The sequence below is a fragment of the Tachyglossus aculeatus genome, chromosome 19, assembly GCF_015852505.1.
Source record: "Tachyglossus aculeatus isolate mTacAcu1 chromosome 19, mTacAcu1.pri, whole genome shotgun sequence".
In the NCBI taxonomy this organism is placed as follows: Eukaryota; Metazoa; Chordata; class Mammalia; order Monotremata; family Tachyglossidae; genus Tachyglossus; species Tachyglossus aculeatus.
The window spans coordinates 569263-587732 of NC_052084.1; the positions used below are offsets into that span (position 1 = coordinate 569263).

The 18470-nt window shown below is 54.9% G+C and overlaps 1 protein-coding gene across 1 annotated transcript; it reads left to right on the forward strand.

Moving 5' to 3' along the window:
* Window positions 1-3594: 3594 nt before the first annotated feature.
* TSNAX (translin associated factor X) lies at window positions 3595-18000 on the forward strand. The gene is made up of 6 exons (XM_038761057.1): window positions 3595-3685; window positions 5372-5476; window positions 7278-7392; window positions 8407-8537; window positions 14665-14795; window positions 15690-18000. Exons 1-6 carry the CDS (start codon window positions 3670-3672, stop codon window positions 16065-16067), a joined length of 876 nt encoding a protein of 291 aa, XP_038616985.1. The 5' UTR covers window positions 3595-3669; the 3' UTR covers window positions 16068-18000.
* The last annotated feature ends 470 nt before the right edge of the window (window positions 18001-18470 follow it).

The window sequence follows — 18470 nt, forward strand, 5'->3', positions numbered from 1 at the left end:
GGTGGGATAGGGAGTGTGTCCAACCCCGCATCTGCTCTGGCACTTAGAACAGTGCTCGGCACATAGTAAGAACTTAACAAATACCATCATCCTTAGGATAAGGAGGGACGGGGCGGGGAGGGGGGCAGACTGTGAGAGCTAAGGGGTCAAACGGCCCTAATTTGGGGGCTTTCTAGCCTCATTCGGACACGGTCAGAGCTGGTGTGAGCCTTGGGGGTCCAGCACAGGCAGCTGTAGGGGAACTGTGGCTCCACCTCCGCAGCTAAAACCAGGGGACACAGTTCGAGAGAGTGCCAGTCCCCCCACCCGCCCACAGATGCCCACTCTGCCTGCCAGTCGCTCAGGCCTAGTCAACTTCCCCGCCCTTGGCACCGTTGGGTGGAGAAAGGTTGTGTGCCCCTGCATGCAAATGAGTTCTGGGAATAGATGTCGGGAATTCACCCCGCAGTGGACTTGTTGGATAAGTATCATCGCAGCCACGGCCGCTTGCGAAACCGAGGACGGCCTCAAAGTGGCAATTCTGGGAAGGGGTGGGGGCTGGGAGAGGGGATGAGACTGTGAGCCCACTGTTGGGTAGGGACTGTCTCTATATGTTGCCAATTTGTACTTCCCAAGCGCTTAGTCCAGTGCTCTGCACATAGTAAGCGCTCAATAAATACGATTGATGATGATGATGACGAGGAGAAGGGGGGAAGAGGGAAAGTGGGGGGCACGGAGAGGGATGGGAGAGGTGGAGAGGATGGGAAGGTAGGGGGAGAAGGGAGGAGGGGGTGGGATGCCGGGGTGGGAGACAGAAGTGCAGATCAGAGCTGGGAGCCGTGCTCATTCATTCATTCTCTGTATGTTGCCAATTTGTACTTCCCAAGCGCTTAGTCCAGTGCTCTGCACATAGTAAGCGCTCAATAAATACGATTGATGATGATGATGATTCAATCGCATCAATCCTTGCCGGTGGTCATGGGTTCTAATCCCGCGTTCGCCACGTGTCTGCTGTGTGACCTTGGGCGAGTCACTTCTCTGTGCCTCCATTACCTCATCTATAAAATGGGAATTAAGACTGTGAGCCCCATGTGGGACAACCTGATTACCTTGTACCTACCCCAGTGCTTAGAACGGTGCTCCGCACATAGTAAGCGCTTAACAAATATTGTAATTATTATTATTATTACTTTCCCAAGCATTTAATACACTGCTCTGCCCACTGTTGGGTAGGGACTGTCTCTATATGTTGCCGACTTGTACTTCCCAAGCGCTTAGTCCAGTGCTCTGCACACAGTAAGCGCTCAATAAATACAATTGATTGATTGATTGATTGCTCTGCACACAGTAATTGATGATGATGATGATGGTATTTGTTAAGGGCTTACTATGAAGCAGTGTGGCTCAATGGAAAGAGCCCGGGCTTTGGAGTCAGAGGTCATGGGTTCAGATCCCAGTTCTGCCAACTGTCAGCTGTGTGACTTTGGGCAAGTCACTTCACTTCTCTGTGCCTCAGTTACCTCATCTGTAAAATGGGGATTAAAACTGTGAGTCCCCCATGGGACAACCTGATCACCTTGTAACCTCCCCAGCACTTAGAACAGTGCTTTGCACATAGTAAGCACTTAACAAATGCCATTATTATTATTATTATTATGTGCCAAGCACTGTTTTAAGTGCTGAGGTAGATACAAAGGAGGGAATCAGTTTGTCCCACGTGGGGCTCAGTCTTAATCCCCATTTTCCAGATGAGGTAACTGAGGCACAGAGAAGTGACGTGACTTGCCCAAATTCACACAGCAGACAAGTGGCGGAGTCAGGATTAGAACCCACGGCCTCCGACTCCCAAGCCCGGGCTCTTGCCACTAAGCCACGCCTACTTGCTCACTAAATACAATGGATTCGTCAGTCAATGAGTCTATCGTATTTATTGAGCACTTACTGTTTGCAGAGCAGTGTACTAAGCAGCGTGGCTCAGCGGAAAGAGCACGGGCTTGGGAGTCAGAGGTCATGGGTTCAAATCCCTGCTCCACCACTTGTCTGCTGTGTGACTTTGGGCAAGTCACTTAACTTCTCTGTGCCTTGGTTACCTCATCTGTAAAAGGGGGATTAAGACTGTGAGCCCTCCGGGGGACAACCTGATCACCTTGTAACTGCCCCAGGGCTTAGAACAGTGCTTTGCACATAGTAAGTGCTTAATAAATGCCATTATTATTATTATTACATGGGACAACCTATCACCTGGTATCCTCCCCAGCGCTTAGAACAGTGCTTTGCACATAGTAAGTGCTTAACAAGTGCCATCAGTATTATTATTATTACTAAGCACTTGGGAGAGTAAAAAAAAACCAGACACATTCCCTTCCCACAACGAGCTTACAGTCCAGAGGGGGAGACAGACATTAATATTAATGAATAAAATTACAGATAGATTGATGGAGGGATGGCCTCCCTATATGTTGCCAACTTATAACATATATGGTTGAGAAGCAGCGTGGCTCAATGGAAAAGAGCATGGGCTTTGGAGTCAGAGGTAATGGGTTCAAACCCCAGCTCTGCCAATTGTCAGCTGTGTGACTTTGGGCAAGTCACTTAACTTCTCTGTGCCTCAGTTATCTCATCTGTAAAATGGGGATGAAGACTGTGAGCCCCCCCGTGGGACAACCTGATCACCTTGTAACCTCCCCAGCGCTTAGAACAGTGCTTTGCACATAGTAAGCCCTTAATAAATGCCATCATTATTATTATTGTACTTCCCAAGTGCTTAGTACAGTGCTCTGCACACAGTAAGCTCTCAATCAATCAATCAATCAATCAATCATATTTATTGAGCGCTTACTATGTGCAGAGCACTGTACTAAGCGCTTGGGAAGTACAAATTGGCAACATATATTTATTGGCAATAAATACGATTGAATGAATGAATGTATATATGGTTGCACATATTTATTACCCTATTTATTTATTTTACTTGTACGTATTTATTCTATTTATTTTATTTTGTAAATATGCTTTGTTCTGTTGTCTGGTCTCCCCCTTCTAGACCGTAAGCCCGCTGTTGGGTAGGGACCGTCTCTAGATGTTGCCAATTTGTACTTCCCAAGCGCTTAGTACAGTGCTCTGCACACAGTAAGTGCTCAATAAATACGACTGAATGAATGAATGGCCGACACAAGGTACTTGATGGACACCGCCGTCTTTCAAACGCCTCACGTGTGGTTACGGGCCCCCACCACTGCGCATGGGCAATGGAGGTCCCACTGCGCATGGGCAATGGAGGCCCCCCTTCGCCCCTCGGAGAACTACCCTACCCACAAGCCACCGCAAGAGGGACCTAATCGCAGATGTACAGGCTGCCCGGGATAAGCCTGATGGAAAAATAATTCTTTAAAAAATAAAACCTTCTCCTACCGTGAATTTACCAAGTCCCTGCTTCACCCGCCTCCTCACACTTACTTAAGTACGGATCCCGAGGGGGGGGCAGGCACAGGCCGGGACAGGAGGCGGCACGAGGACCAGTCTGAGGGAAAGGAGGGTCACAGGCGCGCATGCGCCCTCGCGCGCGCTAGGGGGCTGCCGCGGACGGAGCCGTCGTCCCCTCCCCTGCGTGCGCACGCGCGGCGGCGCGAGACCTCGTGGAGCCGAGGCGCGCGCGCCCCCCCTCGAGCGCGAAGCCCGTGAGGAGCCGCCATGAGTGGCAAAGAAGGTGGTGATGGTGGAGGGGGAGAGGGGGGCGCGTCTGGGCTGGGCCCCGGCCCCCTCGACGGGGAGGGAAATGGGACCCCCCTCCTCCTCATCCCTTCTCTCCCCCCACCCCACACTGAGGTGGGGGAGTGGGCGGGGACGAGGGGCCCACCTGCCTCTGCCCTCCCAGCGAAGGCCTTCGAGGCCTGAGGTGCCAGGACGACGCCATCTTCCCTCCTCAAGGGGACCCTGGGGACAGAGGCGCCAGTTTGGGGGATAATAATAATAATAATAACGTTGGCATTTGTTAAGCGCTTAGTATGTGCAAAGCACTGTTCTAAGCGCTGGGGGGATACCAAGTCATCCCCCCACGTCCTCCCCCGGGCCTGGAATGCCCCCAATCCCTCTGCCCATCCGCCAAGCTAGCTCTCTTCCTCCCTTCAAGGCCCTGCTGAGAGCTCACCTCCTCCAGGAGGCCTTCCCAGACTGAGCCCCTTCCTTCCTCTCCCCCTCGTCCCCCTCTCCATCCCCCCATCTTACCTCCTTCCCTTCCCCACAGCACCTGTATATCTGTATATATGTTTGTACAGATTTATTACTCTATTTATTTTACTTGTACATATCTATTCATTTTATTTTGTTAGTATGTTTGGTTTTGTTCTCCGTCTCCCCCTTTTAGACAGTGAGCCCACTGTTGGGTAGGGACCGTCTCTATATGTTGCCAACTTGTACTTCCCAAGCGCTTAGTACAGTGTTCTGCACACAGTAAGCGCTCAGTCAATACGGTTGATGATGATGATGATGACCAAGTGATCAGGTTGTCCCATGTGGGGTTCACAGTCTTAATCCCCATTTTACAGATGAGGGAACCGAGGCTCGAGAAGTGAAGCGGCTCGCCCAAGGTCACACAGCAGACAGGTGGCGGAGTCGGGATTCGAACCCGTGACCTCTGACTCCAAAGCCTGGTCTCTTTCCACTGAGCCACGCTGCTTCTTCTGGGGGGTGGGGGTCCTTGATGAGGCCTGTGGTCCTCCAGCCTTGGAAGGTGATGGAGCTCCTGGGTTCCAACCGGATGGGTGATGGGATGTGGATTCCCAGCCCTGAGGGCAATGGCGCCGGTGAAGTTGGATTTCCAATGGTGGGGGGCAAACCCATAATCCCCCGCGCAGCCATCAAGGCTGCCAACCTCCTTCACTCCAGGGCTCCAATCAATGGGGCCGAAAAGACCCAGAATTGAGGCTCCTTGGCCTTCTGGGGGTCTGAATCCTGCTTGACACCCAATCTGCTTGGTCCTTGGCTCTCAGAGAACCCCCATCATCCCCTCCATTCAATCAATCAATCAATCAATCGTATTTATTGAGCGCTTACTTGTGTGCAGAGCACTGGACTAAGCGCTTGGGAAGTACAAGTTGGCAACATGTAGAGACAGTCCTAAAGCTGTAGCCTCTGCCCCTCTGGCTCACTTTTCAAGACAATTGGAGCTTAGAACAGCGCTTAGAACAGTGCTTTGCACATAGTAAGCACTTAATAAATGCCATCATTATTAATTGGAGCTATTAAGGAGCCTCAGACAAAGCTGTGGCTCTTAGGGTGGAGGTGGAGAGAGAGATAGGTGAGACCTCCTCCCATGGGACAGGCGGGGGCTCTTGGTTAGCGGGTTTCGGTGAGGAGAGCAAATCCCAGCTTAAATATTGCTTTCTCCCTCTAGGGCCAGGCGGGTTTCGCAAAAGGAAACACGACAATTTCCCACATGGGCCGAGAAGAGAGGGGAAGGACGAGGGTTCGTCTTCGGCGGTGATGGCCTCGTTTAAGTGTAAGTGTGCTTTCTGTTGGCGTCCGGGGGCAGATCCGCACTTGGGACTGGAGAAGTTGGGGTGGGCCAGGGGGCCGGACTTTGGGGCGTTCGAACAAGTGGCAGAGGCCTCTGGGGGAGCGGGCTCCGAAGAGCCGTCGAGTCAGGAAGCCTCCTGCTTGAGTCTTTTCACCGTTGGATCCACCCAGGTTTCGTGGAGGGCTGGGGTGAGCGGCATTTTGAAAGCCCAGCCGGCACCAGCGGCTTGGCACCCGTGGGACTCTTGGTGGGAGGGAGAGGAATGAGCCAAGGTAAGTGGAAGAGAGGAAGACAAGTTAAGTGCTTAGTAAAGTGCTCTGTAGTGCTCAGTGCACACAGTAAGCGCTCAATAAATATGACAATGAATGAAGTGGTGTGCGGACTCGACCTCTACTGAGCCTGGCTTCTCTGTGGGCCCTGGGCCGGCTACCGGATCGTGCCCGCGGCCCCAGAGAAATTAGATCATCGATTCCTGGACGTTTGTCTTTCCTCCGTAAATTTGAAGGCATTCCGTTTGGCGAGTATGACCACTTTTTGAGGCGTTGCTTTTGTTTTTTGTCGAATGAACCGTTCCAGACTCGTCAGGCCCGTCTCCAAACAGGTCGGGTACGTGGGTTTCGTGACAGGGAAGAGGAGTTGTAGAGCAGTCAGGCCTCCTCCCAGTTCCCCGGGTGCCATTTGGCCTGAAGACACCCACGTAGAAAGTGTTTTCCGCGGCCGGCTTTTGAAGTCGGGATTCTGTTTGTGACAGGGTCAGGTTCCACAGCCTTGGTGGCTGAGAAGGTGGCAGTGGCGAGTGTGTGAGGGAACCAGATCGAGGCAAGAAACGAAAACTCGGAGTGGGACTAGGGCTGGGTGTCAGCAGTGGGCACTGTGACCATGCTGAAGTCCCCTCGTGGCCGGGGTGACTGAGCCTGCCCCCCAAGATTTGGCTCTGGGGGCGTGCTGGGAGGAAGCCGGGGAGCCCCGGGAGTAGACGCTTCTGGGCGCCTGAAGGAGAGCTCTGTCCAGTTCAGTGCATGGTCTTCCATGTGCCAGAGCATGCATAGGTTCCAGGTGAACGATGGTTGTAGCATGTCACCCACTGAGGAAGGCTAGTGGTGTGCCACCACCAGCTGAGGCACTCCCTTCTCCTCCTCTCCTCTTCTCCTCATCTCCTCGTCTTCCACTCCCTCCTCCTTTCAGGACTGAATCCAGGGTCGGGACTAGCCAAAAGACATACTTCCTTCTTCTGAGTAGCAAGATCGGGCACAACAGACCATTCTGTTTTCATGGCAGGTGGTACTTAGTGTTTCTGCAAATCATTCCTTCCTCCTCTCCCCACCTCGTGGGCTCATTTCAGGCTGTGCAGAGTTTGGAGCGTTTGCACTGGAGGGGAATTTCTTTCATGTCCCAAATAGGCTTCATGAGAAGGAAGGATAGCCTCCAATCAAGACCGTAGAATTTAGGGAGGTAGGCTGTAGTTGATTCAAGTGGAACTTGGTTCAAAATACTGTAGTTAACAACCCCTCCGCCCCCAAAACTCGTGTGTGTACCCTGAGCACTAGTGGTTTCCTAGCCCTCTGTGACTGTCCTGCTCAGCACCGTACTAAACTCCAGGAAAGAGTTCACCACAGAGACACGGTCCCTAGCTCACAATCTGCTAAAATCCTCCTCTATCCTCCAAGGCCAACATCAGAACAGCTAAGCCGGACACCCCAGAAAGCCGCCGTGGCCGAAGCATTCGGGTGAGCCCATTTCTTAACCACCCCCCGGCCCGGGTTTTCATGAGTTCTTTTTTCAGTGTTTCAACAGGAACTTGATACCAGGCATGACAAATACGAGAGGCTTGTGAAACTCAGTCGAGATATAACTGTTGAAAGCAAAAGGACCATCTTCCTTCTCCATCGGATTACAAGGTAAGTTTTCCTTCACTTGTTCTCCCTGCGCTTCTTCGCTCTCTCCGCTTCTCCCCCTCTCTCAGAATCGATAACGTCAACGGCCTGCATCAGATATTTGTCGTGGGCAGAGCACAGTCTTTGGTGCTTGGGAGCAAAACCAAGAAGACAGGGTCCTTGCCCTGGAGGAGCTTACAGTCTAATGGGCAAGGCAAGCAGACGCACATTGATGAAGCCAAATTTAAAGGAATATGAGAATAGATACAAAACTGCATACCTTGTCTGTATGTGTCTCTCTGTTCCATCAAACACTTAAGATCCTCTCATCCACCCTTTCAACGTTCAGTTGGTTAATGCTGTTGTATTACTTGGTACAGAAATATAAGCTTACAGTGTGCCGTAGTTGGGTTTGAAGACCCTGGTGGTGATAGATTTTCCCATTGGCTCTTTAAACTTTACAGTGCAAAATTTGACCTCTGACGAATACCAGAGAACAGTTCCGGGGTCTGATTTCTCCGTTGTGTTTCGGTGCTTCAATTTTGTCCCGAAATAGCTGGGAATCTGCCACCCATTTGCTTCCGGGAGGATGTTGGAAGAGCAAACAGACATGCACATTTGTATAATGTCTAAGAAAGTCTGTCGTTCTTCACATTTTCAGCCCAGTAGGTGTGATCCACATACTCTTTCAGACACATTCGGGGGCCCGGCTGCCTTACTTACAGGACTGTATGGGTCTGAAAGTGACGAAGGCCTCCCAGGCTATCTTCTCCCCATTTTGTGGATGAGGAAGCAGAGGCCCAGAGAGGTTACGTGGTTTACCCGGCATCATCCGGTAAGCCAGTGGCAGGGCCGGGCCTAGAACTCAGATCTCCTGGCTTGCCGTTTTGTGCTCTTCTCCTTAGGCCACACTGCCTCCCCATGTACTCTAGAACCCTCTCCCCGAGTCTGCAACGTGCTTGCAGTAGGGACAGGAGCCTAGAAAACCCCGCGGTGGGAAGACTGAACGTCAGGGGCCTTATCCCTTTGTCCCTGCAGCGCTCCAGATGCCGAGGAGATACTGACCGAATCGGAGAGTAAGCTGGAGGCCGTCAGGCAGAAAATGAAGCAGGTGGCCCAGGAGCTACTGGGTGAAGACCTGCACCAGTTCCACCGGGCCATCACTCCAGGTCAGGTTCCACCTGGGCCCGTCGGGCTGCACCAGCCTCGGGGAGGGATTGAGGGGAGCCTCCCTCTCCCCCCCCCACCAGGGCAGCCACCCTGGGCTTGAACAGGAGAACCGTCCCATGGGCAAAGCTTGCCGTGTCTGAATGTGGGCAGAATCTTGGGTGACTTCAGAACAGGTGATAGGATTTGCTCTTTAACAGTTGTCCTTGCAAAGAGAAGCAGTTAGGCCCCTATAGATGCCATTTCCTGGGAGATATGATAAAAGTCACGGTCCAGAGGGGTTCTGGGAGGCTTCCGCTTCCTTCCCCGGTCCTCAGTGGCAATCTCCTGGTCCCTGAAGGCTCTGAAGCAGTGATGGTCTGGATGTGTTCCCCCTCACCCCCGTGGAACTGGGAGGACGGGCCTCCCTGCTCCTCTGGGGACCCCCTGGGTCGCCGTGGCAAACCCAAAGCAGGACTTGTAAGGCCAGGCGCTGGCCAGAAGGACACAGGCGATGGAGCCCACGGAGGGGGAACGGAGTCGGGGGTGAGTCTGGGAGAGAGAGGAAAGCCGGACCATCCCAGGCCAGAAGGACACAGGCGATGGAGCCCACGGAGGGGGAACGGAGTCGGGGGTGAGTCTGGGAGAGAGAGGAAAGCCGGACCGTCCCACTCACCAGGAACAGCTGGAGAGTCAGCAGTGCGACCCTCGGCTTACCTTCCATAGCCGGGGTAGGAGTGTGGAGAGAGAGCACCAGGAAGGACCAAAGGACTGGAACACAGGTCCTTCTCGGGAGAGCTTTAAGGCTGAGGTCTCATGGCCTCGGGAGAGATGTCTAAAAGGTGAAGCAAGAATGATTTTCAAGCATGAGAGGTGGTTTTGAGTGATGACTGGTGACTGTTTTTGTCCACGTAGATGATAAGCTCCTAGAGGGCAGGACTTGCTTTCGTTGCAGTGCCTGGGCCAGGGCTCTCTGGTCATCGTGTTGCCTGAAACAGAGAGAACCGGGCTGGGAGAAATGGCTTTAAATTGGCGGCAGGGGAGAGTCGCGGTGGGTCCGTGGGTGGTCACAGTCACAGCATGGACAGGGCCCCGCGGGCCGCTCCGGTGCCCATTCCGGCCACTCCTGGGGCACTGTGTGCATGTGCATATGTGTGTGCCGGGGACAATTCCAATCCAGTTGTGAACCAGACCTGCTTGGACTCTGGGGGCAAATATTGGGGTCTCTTCCTCTGAAGGCTTAGGTCTCTTATAGGTGAACGGCTAAATTCTCCCGAAGGTAGTAGGATCCTCTACCGAGAGCAGATGTTCCCCGTTACTTGTATTAAAAAAAAAAAATGAGCCCACTTTTTTTTCTGACAGCGAGCCTTTTGGCTCCTGGGAGAAGTTATTTTCCCTCTCCAAGAGAAACCATCTTTTTCAGGAGGCAGCCCTTAGAGCTGGAGAGGTGGCCACCCTTCCAGCGGGCTGGGAATGGGCTAGAAAGGTTTGGGTCTGACAGCAGTGGGCAGCACAAAGTGGGAGGAAAGGAGGGAGGGAGGGCCGTTAAGGAACTCTGCCTGAGAATTGGGGATGTTTCTCTGAGGGGAAGGAAGGGCTGTCCCCTTGAGGACTAGGAAGTGAACCAAATCAAGGCTCCCACCTTCCTTCCCTAAGAAAAGCTTCTCTCAGGACTCGTCGGGAAGCGCCCACGCCTATCTTTCTCCTCCTCCTGCTCAGCCCTCTGCTGCCTCACACGCCTTCAGCCCTCAAAGCCAACCTAGGTCTTCCTTCCTTGCAGTCTCTCAGTCCTCTTCAAGGTTGACAGGAACCCAGGTGTCCTCTCCCGTCAAGTTTGCAGTATCGGATCCAAATTCGACCCCTTCCCTCGCTGGGCTTCCCCACCTTGCTTAGGAAGATGAAACCGTTCTTTCGGGGGACCCAGCAGGTCTCTGTGCTGTGCCTCGTTAAGAGGGGGGGCTGGTGGCAGGCGGAGCCTCGCCCCGGGGGACCCCGCCCTGGGGTCCGACCCCTCCTAACGGAGCCCCAGCGGAAAGCCAGGCCCTGTGTCCTTCACGTCCTTATCAGAGCAGCCTGCAGATTGGCCGGGGGCCGGGGCGGAGGAAGGGGGGTGTTGGTTAAGCAAACAAGCTAATAATTGGACATGGGACGTGGATCTCTGTTTTTGACACTTTTGTGTGCTCGGTCCCAGATCTTCCTCTCTGTTAATATGCCAAAAGCCAAGAGAGTCTGGGAAATCCCGCTTCTCTCAGGACCCTCTTGCCTTCCTCCGCCCGAGGAGAGGAAAACGGAGCGTGTTGTTGACGGGAAGGCTCACGGGGCAGGAACTCGAGCCTCTCGAGGCTGGGATGCAGCTAGATGAGCTGAGGAAGCACCGGTTTTCGTCTCGGTTGGGTTTTTCCTTTGCCCGTGGGCTCTCTCCGGATCATTTTGGCACTTCTCTCGGGGCTAGGAGGGAGCGGGGCGGGATGAGACAGTCTTCCCGTTTTCCAGATGCAGAAACAGAGGCCCAGAGAGTCAGGAACTCAGTGCCGGTGGTGTCCCCCTCCCTGTGCCCGTGGTGGGTTCCCGGCCAGGCTGGCAGACGGATCTGACCGGTGGGAGGGCCGGGGGCTAAGGTGCCCGGCCCCGGTGTTGGTCTCGAGGTGACCGCGGGGCATCCGTTGGTTCGAAAACCCTTCTCTAAGCCCCCCATGGGACAACCTGATCACCTTGTAACCTCCCCAGTGCTTAGAACAGTGCTTTGCACATAGTAAGCACTTAAATGCCATCATTATTATTATTATTATTAACCTGGACGGAGGGTAGTGGGGCAGGGGGCATCTCTTCCCGCCACCCTCCCCCCTGGGAACAGCAGCGCCCTGCCTCTGGCCTGCCTAGTGACCTCAGCCACGGCACCTACCCGCTATGGGTCTCGGGATCCTCATCTGGAAAATGGGAATGAAACGCCTATTCTCCTTCCCACTTGGGCTGTGAGCCCACGTGGGTTAGGGATCGTGTCTGGTCTGATGATCCTGGTTCGACCCCAGTGCTAAGCACAGTACTTGGCTTGTAGTAAGCGGTTAATGTACACTGTTGTTAGGGCAGGGCAAAGATTGTCTCTAGACATTTAAAAACACTGCAAACCAGTTCTTGATGGCTTTTCCACTTTTGCATTTTTTGGGCAGTAGCATGGCCTAGGGGAATGAGCACAGATTTGTGTACTAATCCAGCTCTGCCACTTGCCTGCAGAATGACCTCGGGCAAGTCACTTCTCAGGGCCTCAGTTTCCTCTAAAATGGGGGTAAGATACCTGTTTTCCTTCCTGCTTAGGCTAGGAGCCCCATGCAGGACAGGGACTGTGTCCAACCAGATTATCTTTTGTATCTGCCCCAGAGTTTAAGATGGACCTCAGCACAGAGTAAGCGCTGAACAAACGCTAGTATTAATGTTCTTATTATTAGCATTTTGGGGCTTTCTCACCTCTTTATTTCATCATGTTCTTTTCCCTGTGGGCTGCACATGCCAGAACTCAAATCTCCATCATCCGTCTTCTTAGTTTCTCCTCCGAGGAAAACCTTCTTCAATCTCGGGAAATGAGCGTGCTGTTCAGAGATAATAATGGCAGTGACGATGAAGAAGAGGACGCAACATTGAGGGACTGGGAGGGAGATTGATGTGGACCACTCAAGAAGTTTTAAAACTCAGGGTAGCACAGGAGGCTGAAGAAGAAGATGGAGTCACAGGCTAAGCAGAATAGGCTCGATTCCGGCTTCAGGGGCCTTTGAGTAGTACTGGGATTTGTTAAGCGGCTCTGTGTGTGGAGAACACTGTGCTAAGCACTGGGGAAGATTATCCAGGTGGGAAGTAGACATGCCCCCATCCCATTCCCTCCTGGGTCTCCTGATCAAAGAAGAAAGTGGCAAGATCGGACTGGGGATGGACACCAAGACAGAGGGGACCACAACAATGCTAAAAAAAAATGGGGGGGGGAGGCAGCGTGGCCTAGTGGCCTGGGAGTCCACGGACTTGGGTTCTGTTCCCATCTCTGCACTTGTCTGCTGTGTGACCTTGGGCAAGTCACTTCGCTTCTCTGTGCCTCAGTTTCCTCAACTGTAAAATGGAGGTGCACTACCCGGTCTCTCGCCAAGTTAAACTGTGAGCCCCCTGAGAGACGGGGACTGTCCCCAACCTGATTGATTTGTAGCAGTGGGTGCCACAGCTAGAGGAGCAGGGCAGTGGGGGTCCCATTTCCGGCCGTGTGCCCCCCCTCCCATAGATCCCCCCACTCAGCCAAACATCTGGTCTGAGAGGGTCAGGCCAGAGGCACCTGGGGACCATTCTCCCTCCCTAACTCTTTGCCTTGGGGGCAGACAGTCAGTCAGTCATATTTACTGAGCGCTCGCTGTGTGCAGAGCACTGTACTAAGCGCTTGAGAGAGTACAATAGAACACTACAACAGACACATTCCCTGCCCACAGCGAAGACGGGGCAGACCCCGGAGCTCCTGCGAACGTTCGGCCGTGAACGCGCCCAACTACGTGACCAAAATAGCCTGGCCGGAGGAAGTTTATTCCGGTAACCCCTTCCTGCCTGCAGGGGCCGGTTCCCGCCGGAGGCTCCGCTTCCCGGAACTCCTTGGGGATTCGGGGTCTTCTGGGAGGAAGCGGGTTCTGACTAACAGGAGAGCTGGAAGGTAGCCAGTCGGCATGCTGCAGCGCTGGCCCACGCAGCCCCCACTCCTCCCTTCTCCCCGGGACCCCCGGGACCCCCCATCATGTACCCACCTGTTTTTACATCATGCATCTATCTTGAAACGATGAGTCCCCCCCCGCCGTGCGCCCCCACCCCCCCCACAGTGCCCAAGCATGCCCACGTGGGCACTCACGCCAGTGAGCTCATTTGTGAGGCAACCAGACCAGACCTTTCGGCTCGTTGGACAGTTAGGCCGGGTTCGATTTTCTTGCCCCGAACTGCTCTTGGCATGAGCCCGAGTCAACAGAAATCTCGGAATTTTGGACCGAGAAAAGATCTAGATGTTTTTGAGAAATCCATCAGAGCGAGACAGTAGCAAGATTTCAGCATCTTAATCAAAAGACACTTGAAACTCCAGGGTGATGATAGATGCTTTTTTTTTTAAGTTATTTGCTAAGCGCTCAACTATGCAGTGTGGAGGCACCGTACACCCCAAAGCCCAATCCAGCCTGCCCTCCAAGAACTCCCACCTCCACACACATTCCACTCTGAAGGACTCTGTTTTTTTTTATCATGGCTTTTTGTCTTGCTAAAGAGGAAGATGGCAGCGTTTTCCAGTGGGACGTTAATGGTTTTTCTTGGGGTGAGAGACGTCTGCCAGCCTGCCACGTGTCCTTCCATTCTGCATGTTAACGGGCGGTAATCAAGCACCATAATGGTGGTGTTGGAGCACCTAATATGCACTCACCCCTGTACTCAGCACTAAGGTAGCGAACGTTGATAGTGGAGAGTTCAGGAAAACGGTGACAGACTCGAGGAATGTCGAGGGTAGTTTCTGGTGGGGCAATTTCTCCATTCCGGATCGTGTACCGAGTTGAGTGATTGGGGTGGTGGCACGGAAAGATTTTTCTCTCACTCTGCCGCTGTTCTCGCGCATTCCGTCCCTGGACTTCTCTCCTTAGAGGGTCCCAGCAAGAGGATTGACTGCTCCGTGAGGGATTGTCCCCAGATCGAGGTAGCCTCTGGCTCCCACGTGCAAGAAACCCATCCGATCTTAGGCGAGCACGGGATCCGAGGAAGGGAGCGGCGAAGGAAGCCAAGGGAGGCTGGCTTGGCTGAAGGCGTTGGGGTTGGAGCTCAGAGTTGAGAGGAGGACTGTGTAAAGGGGAGCGGGGAGGAGGGGGCATCGGCCTCGCGGCTCAACCCCCGATCCAGAGGTGGGAGGGGGCGGTGGAGGGAATGGGCAAGCGAGTCCCAGCGAAGGCGTTGCCTTGGGCCCGGCCTGAATGGCCTCCCAGATCGAGAGAGCACTCTCCTCTCTTTATCTCTCTCTTCTCTGAGAAATGTCTGTTTCGGCGGGTTCTTTGTGCCCCCTGGCCCTGTGCTGCTGGGTGGGAGCGAGAGGTTGGCAGGGACGGTCCCACCGGCCCGCCGCTGCTTCCCCTGGCTGATCTGATGCGTCGGGCCCCCCCGCAGGTCTCCAGGAATACGTCGAGGCGGTGTCTTTCCAACACTTCATCAAAACGCGATCGCTCATCAGCGTGGAGGAGATCAATCGTCAGTTGGTGTTTGTGACCGAAGCCCCCGGGGAGGAGGAGAAGCAGACGGTAGGCATTTTGGATCCGGGGCTTGAGCCTCCCAAAGATGGGATGTGTGGGGTTTCTGGGGCAGCGGAGACTGAGACCCTGGCTCGCCATCTCCTGTTGCGCGGCGGTCTGCCGAGAGAACCCGTCTCCCCGGTTTGCTGAGTCCGGCCGGGCCGAGGCCTTCGGCCTCTACCTCAGTTTCTCTCTGGGGGAGAATCGAGAGAGTTAGGGCAAGCATTAGGTTTTTGGGGAATGGGGGCTCTCTGAACCCTGAGGTCGGGCACCGTCTCATCAGGGTGATGGGGGCCGGGGGCCCCTGCAGCTTGGAAAGCTGGCCTCCTGGCCTCCTGCGTTCCCATCTCTCCGTGACACAGACAAAGAAGGTTCTGTCAGCCCCAAAGCGGCCCACCTGGCAGCCTTCTGGCCCATTGGCTCTTCCATTCCATCCCTGTCCCCGGACCAGTGTGCTCCGTGTGTGGAACTGGCCCTGGGACGCTCGGTGCGCACGGAGGGAACGCTGCAGGCGTCCTTTCCGGTCAAAGCGCATGACTCATTTGTCCTGCATCTTGAGTCGTTCCCGGGACAAAATCCAGTGATGCGTGAGGACTGTTTCTCCCCTTCTCTCTTGAGGGGGTGGGGGTCAGGCTCCCCAGGCAGGACGCCCCCTCCCCGAGAAAATCCTCCTGGGAATGGTGAGAGCGGGTAGAACAGGAAAAGGGAGGCAGGCGATGGGGATCTGACCCCTGCAAGTGGAACTCGGTTTCCAAAAGCAGTTTCCTCACCGCCCCCTTCCTCGTGGGCCAGTTTAGAAGGAACTGGGTGGGTTTAGGGGGAGAGGGGGATGTCTCTTGGCCCGGGCCTCCCGCCCCGCCTCGTCTCGTCTCACACCGCCTTCCCGGGCGCTCTCCCCGGCAGCTCTCTCCTGCGGCCCAGAGCGGGCCGCCCGGCCCCTGCAGCTTGCAGGTGACCCCCGTGGACTACCTCCTGGGGGTGGCCGACCTGACCGGGGAGCTGATGAGGCTGTGCATCAGCAGCGTGGGCAACGGGGACATGGACACCCCCTTCGAGGTGAGCTGCTTCCTGCGGCAGGTGTACGACGGCTTCTCCTTCATCGGCAACACCGGCCCCTACGAGGTGTCCAAGAAGCTGTACGTCCTGAAGCAGAGCCTGGGCAAGGTGGAGAACGCCTGCTACGCCCTGAAGGTGCGGGGCTCCGAGATCCCTAAGCACATGCTGGCCGATGTGTTTGCCACCAAAGCCGACCCCATCGACCGGGAGGAGGGCATCGCGTAGGGGTCGTCACGTCATGCCTCGGGGCGGGGCGGGGGCCGGCCGCTGTGGCAGTTCTCTGATCGCGGTCGCCGTGGGGACAGCCGATCTCTTTCCCCACACGATGTTGTACTGAACCTTCCGAGTTCCCAAGCAAACGGCCTCTCGCACTCCCATCAGTAGACGTCCCCGTGCTGCCCGCGGATGTCCGAGCTGATCACCGGCCCACTGGTGATGTTGGACCCCTCCCGGTCCCCGACCCCTTCCCCTTCCACCCCCGTCGCGGCAGCTTCTGGGTTCTGGTGTGTGGCTTGCAGAAGGCTCCGGGGCATCCTTGACCGTCTCACCTGATCAGAGAGGACCGTCGCTCTGATGGAGTGGCTTACCTGGTCCCGCCTCCCGCACCGTCAACCGGCGTTCCTGTTTCCGACCGGGTGCCAAGCCAAGGTGCCCCGGAGAGAGCTGGCCGGTCGGCAGGTGGGCCGGAGGAAGCGGTTCCTCAAACTAGGGATTGATTGATTGATTGATGGGGGCCGGGCCCCTGCAGCTTGGAAAGCTGGACTCCCGGCTAGAGTGATTTCTGGAAGAACGGTCTGAATGGCAAACTCCCGATGTCGTTGGCTGTCCTTTTCTTGGCTTGGGTCTCTGTTGACCGTGGCCCCCCTGCCCCTCCGGCTGTCCGCCGGCAGTCAGAACTCGGAGCCGACCGGACTACCCCCCCGTTGCCAGCAAACAAACGCGAAGTAGGATCCACACTTGGGAAATTTCACCCTGCCTGGTGTCCCCTTTTCGGTGTCAGGGCCATCTCCCCGGGCTTCTTGTTTCTTTGGTGTTTCTCTGTGGAAGGAGGGAGGGAGAACTTCCAAGTGAACCAGCTCACCCAAACCCTGTCCACCCTGTGACGTCTGCTACCCGAAGGCGCTCGGGAAACAGAACCAGAGCAGTCGGCCCTCCCCGACTCCATGGTCAAGCCACCCGCCGACCAGCGGCACGGTTTCGGGGACCCCACCACGTCCCCCGCCCCCAAGCCCACCTCGAACAGGTGCAGCCTTCCACGGTAGCACCTGTACCCACCTGTGAGGGCCACGGTGGCTCCCGAGCCCTCAGGGCCAGGCAGCCCGGTGGTCTGTACTGTGGGGGACCAAGACTCGGATGTGGCAGGAGTTTGGACGACGCCTCCCCTCTGGGCCTTTCTGAAGTGGATTTCTGGGTTACTCACGTTCCCCGCCCGACGCTCGCCGTCATCCGGCCCCGGTGGCGTTTCCCACCATTGACGCGGTTGTCCTGGCCGTCGTGGGCCCCTCGGTCAGCTGGTGGACTCGGGGCCCCTCTGGCCACCATTCTGCCGTTCAGCATCGGTTCATCAGACTTAAGCCACCTGTTTTCCCCGAAACGTTTTGAATAAATCCGTTTTTAAAGTACAAGTCTCACGGAGGTGCCGCCCATTTATTCATCCGATCCCCAGGGGAGCGGGGAAGGCCAAAGAGACCCAGAGAAGGACATTCACGTCTGGGAAAGGGAACCGTGACAAAAGGGAGAACTGACACCGGGAAACCAGAAGCCAGGAGGGCAGAGGAAGCGTTTTTAAGGACACGGTGAGACAAAGCCTCAGACTGTTGCATCCCGGTTGGAAACTGGAAAAAAGTTGCTTTGGAGAGAGCTGCGTGGCCCACCACCCGCAAGAAGGAAAGGGCTGTCTCTGAGGAGAAGCTTCATGAGGAACGAGAGACACGGAGGCAAAAGAAAACAGCAACAAACATCGAACGTGGCAACAGGATGAGGGACAACCATTTTATGCGGGCATTGTGGCCGGGACTGTGGATCCCACATTGGCCTATCCAGCACATTCTTAGGGAGACCTCACCGTCTCCACTGTCGTCTCTGAGTACGGAGGACAGCTATAGACACGGTGCTCTGCACAAAGGAAGTGCCTAATAAATGCCGTTATTATTACTACTACTACTACTACAACATATGGTGTTCATTAAGCACTCATTAGGTGCAACATGCTGTACTCATCACTGGGGTAGTTTCTGGGTAATCCAATCAGATGCGGTCTCCATCCCTCCAGGGGCTTGCAGTCTAAGAGCGTGGCTCAGTAGAAAGAGCCCGGGCTTTGGAGCCAGAGGTCATGGGTTCAAATCCCAGCTCCGCCACTTGTCAGCTGGGTGACTTTGGGGAAGTCACGTCACTTCTCTGGACCTCAGTTACCTCATCCGTAAAATGGGGATGAAGACTGTGAACCCCCTGTGGGACAACCTGATCACCTTGTAACGTCCCCAATGCTTAGAACGGTGCTGTACACATAGCGCTTAATAAATGCCAACATTATTATTATTATTAAGAGGGAAAGCGAGGAAAGGTTGTAGCCCCATTTGGGGGAACTCGGGCTCAGAGAGATGAAGTGACTTGCCCGAGGCCCCCCAC

What these genes read in the sequence shown, in the direction of transcription:
- TSNAX (XM_038761057.1), top strand. An exon ending in CTTCTCCATCGGATTACAAG is followed by an intron (nt 7,393 to 8,406) that starts GTAAGTTTTCCT and finishes TTGTCCCTGCAG; the next exon opens with CGCTCCAGATGCCGAGGAGA. An exon ending in GGGAGGAGGAGAAGCAGACG is followed by an intron (nt 14,796 to 15,689) that starts GTAGGCATTTTG and finishes TCTCCCCGGCAG; the next exon opens with CTCTCTCCTGCGGCCCAGAG.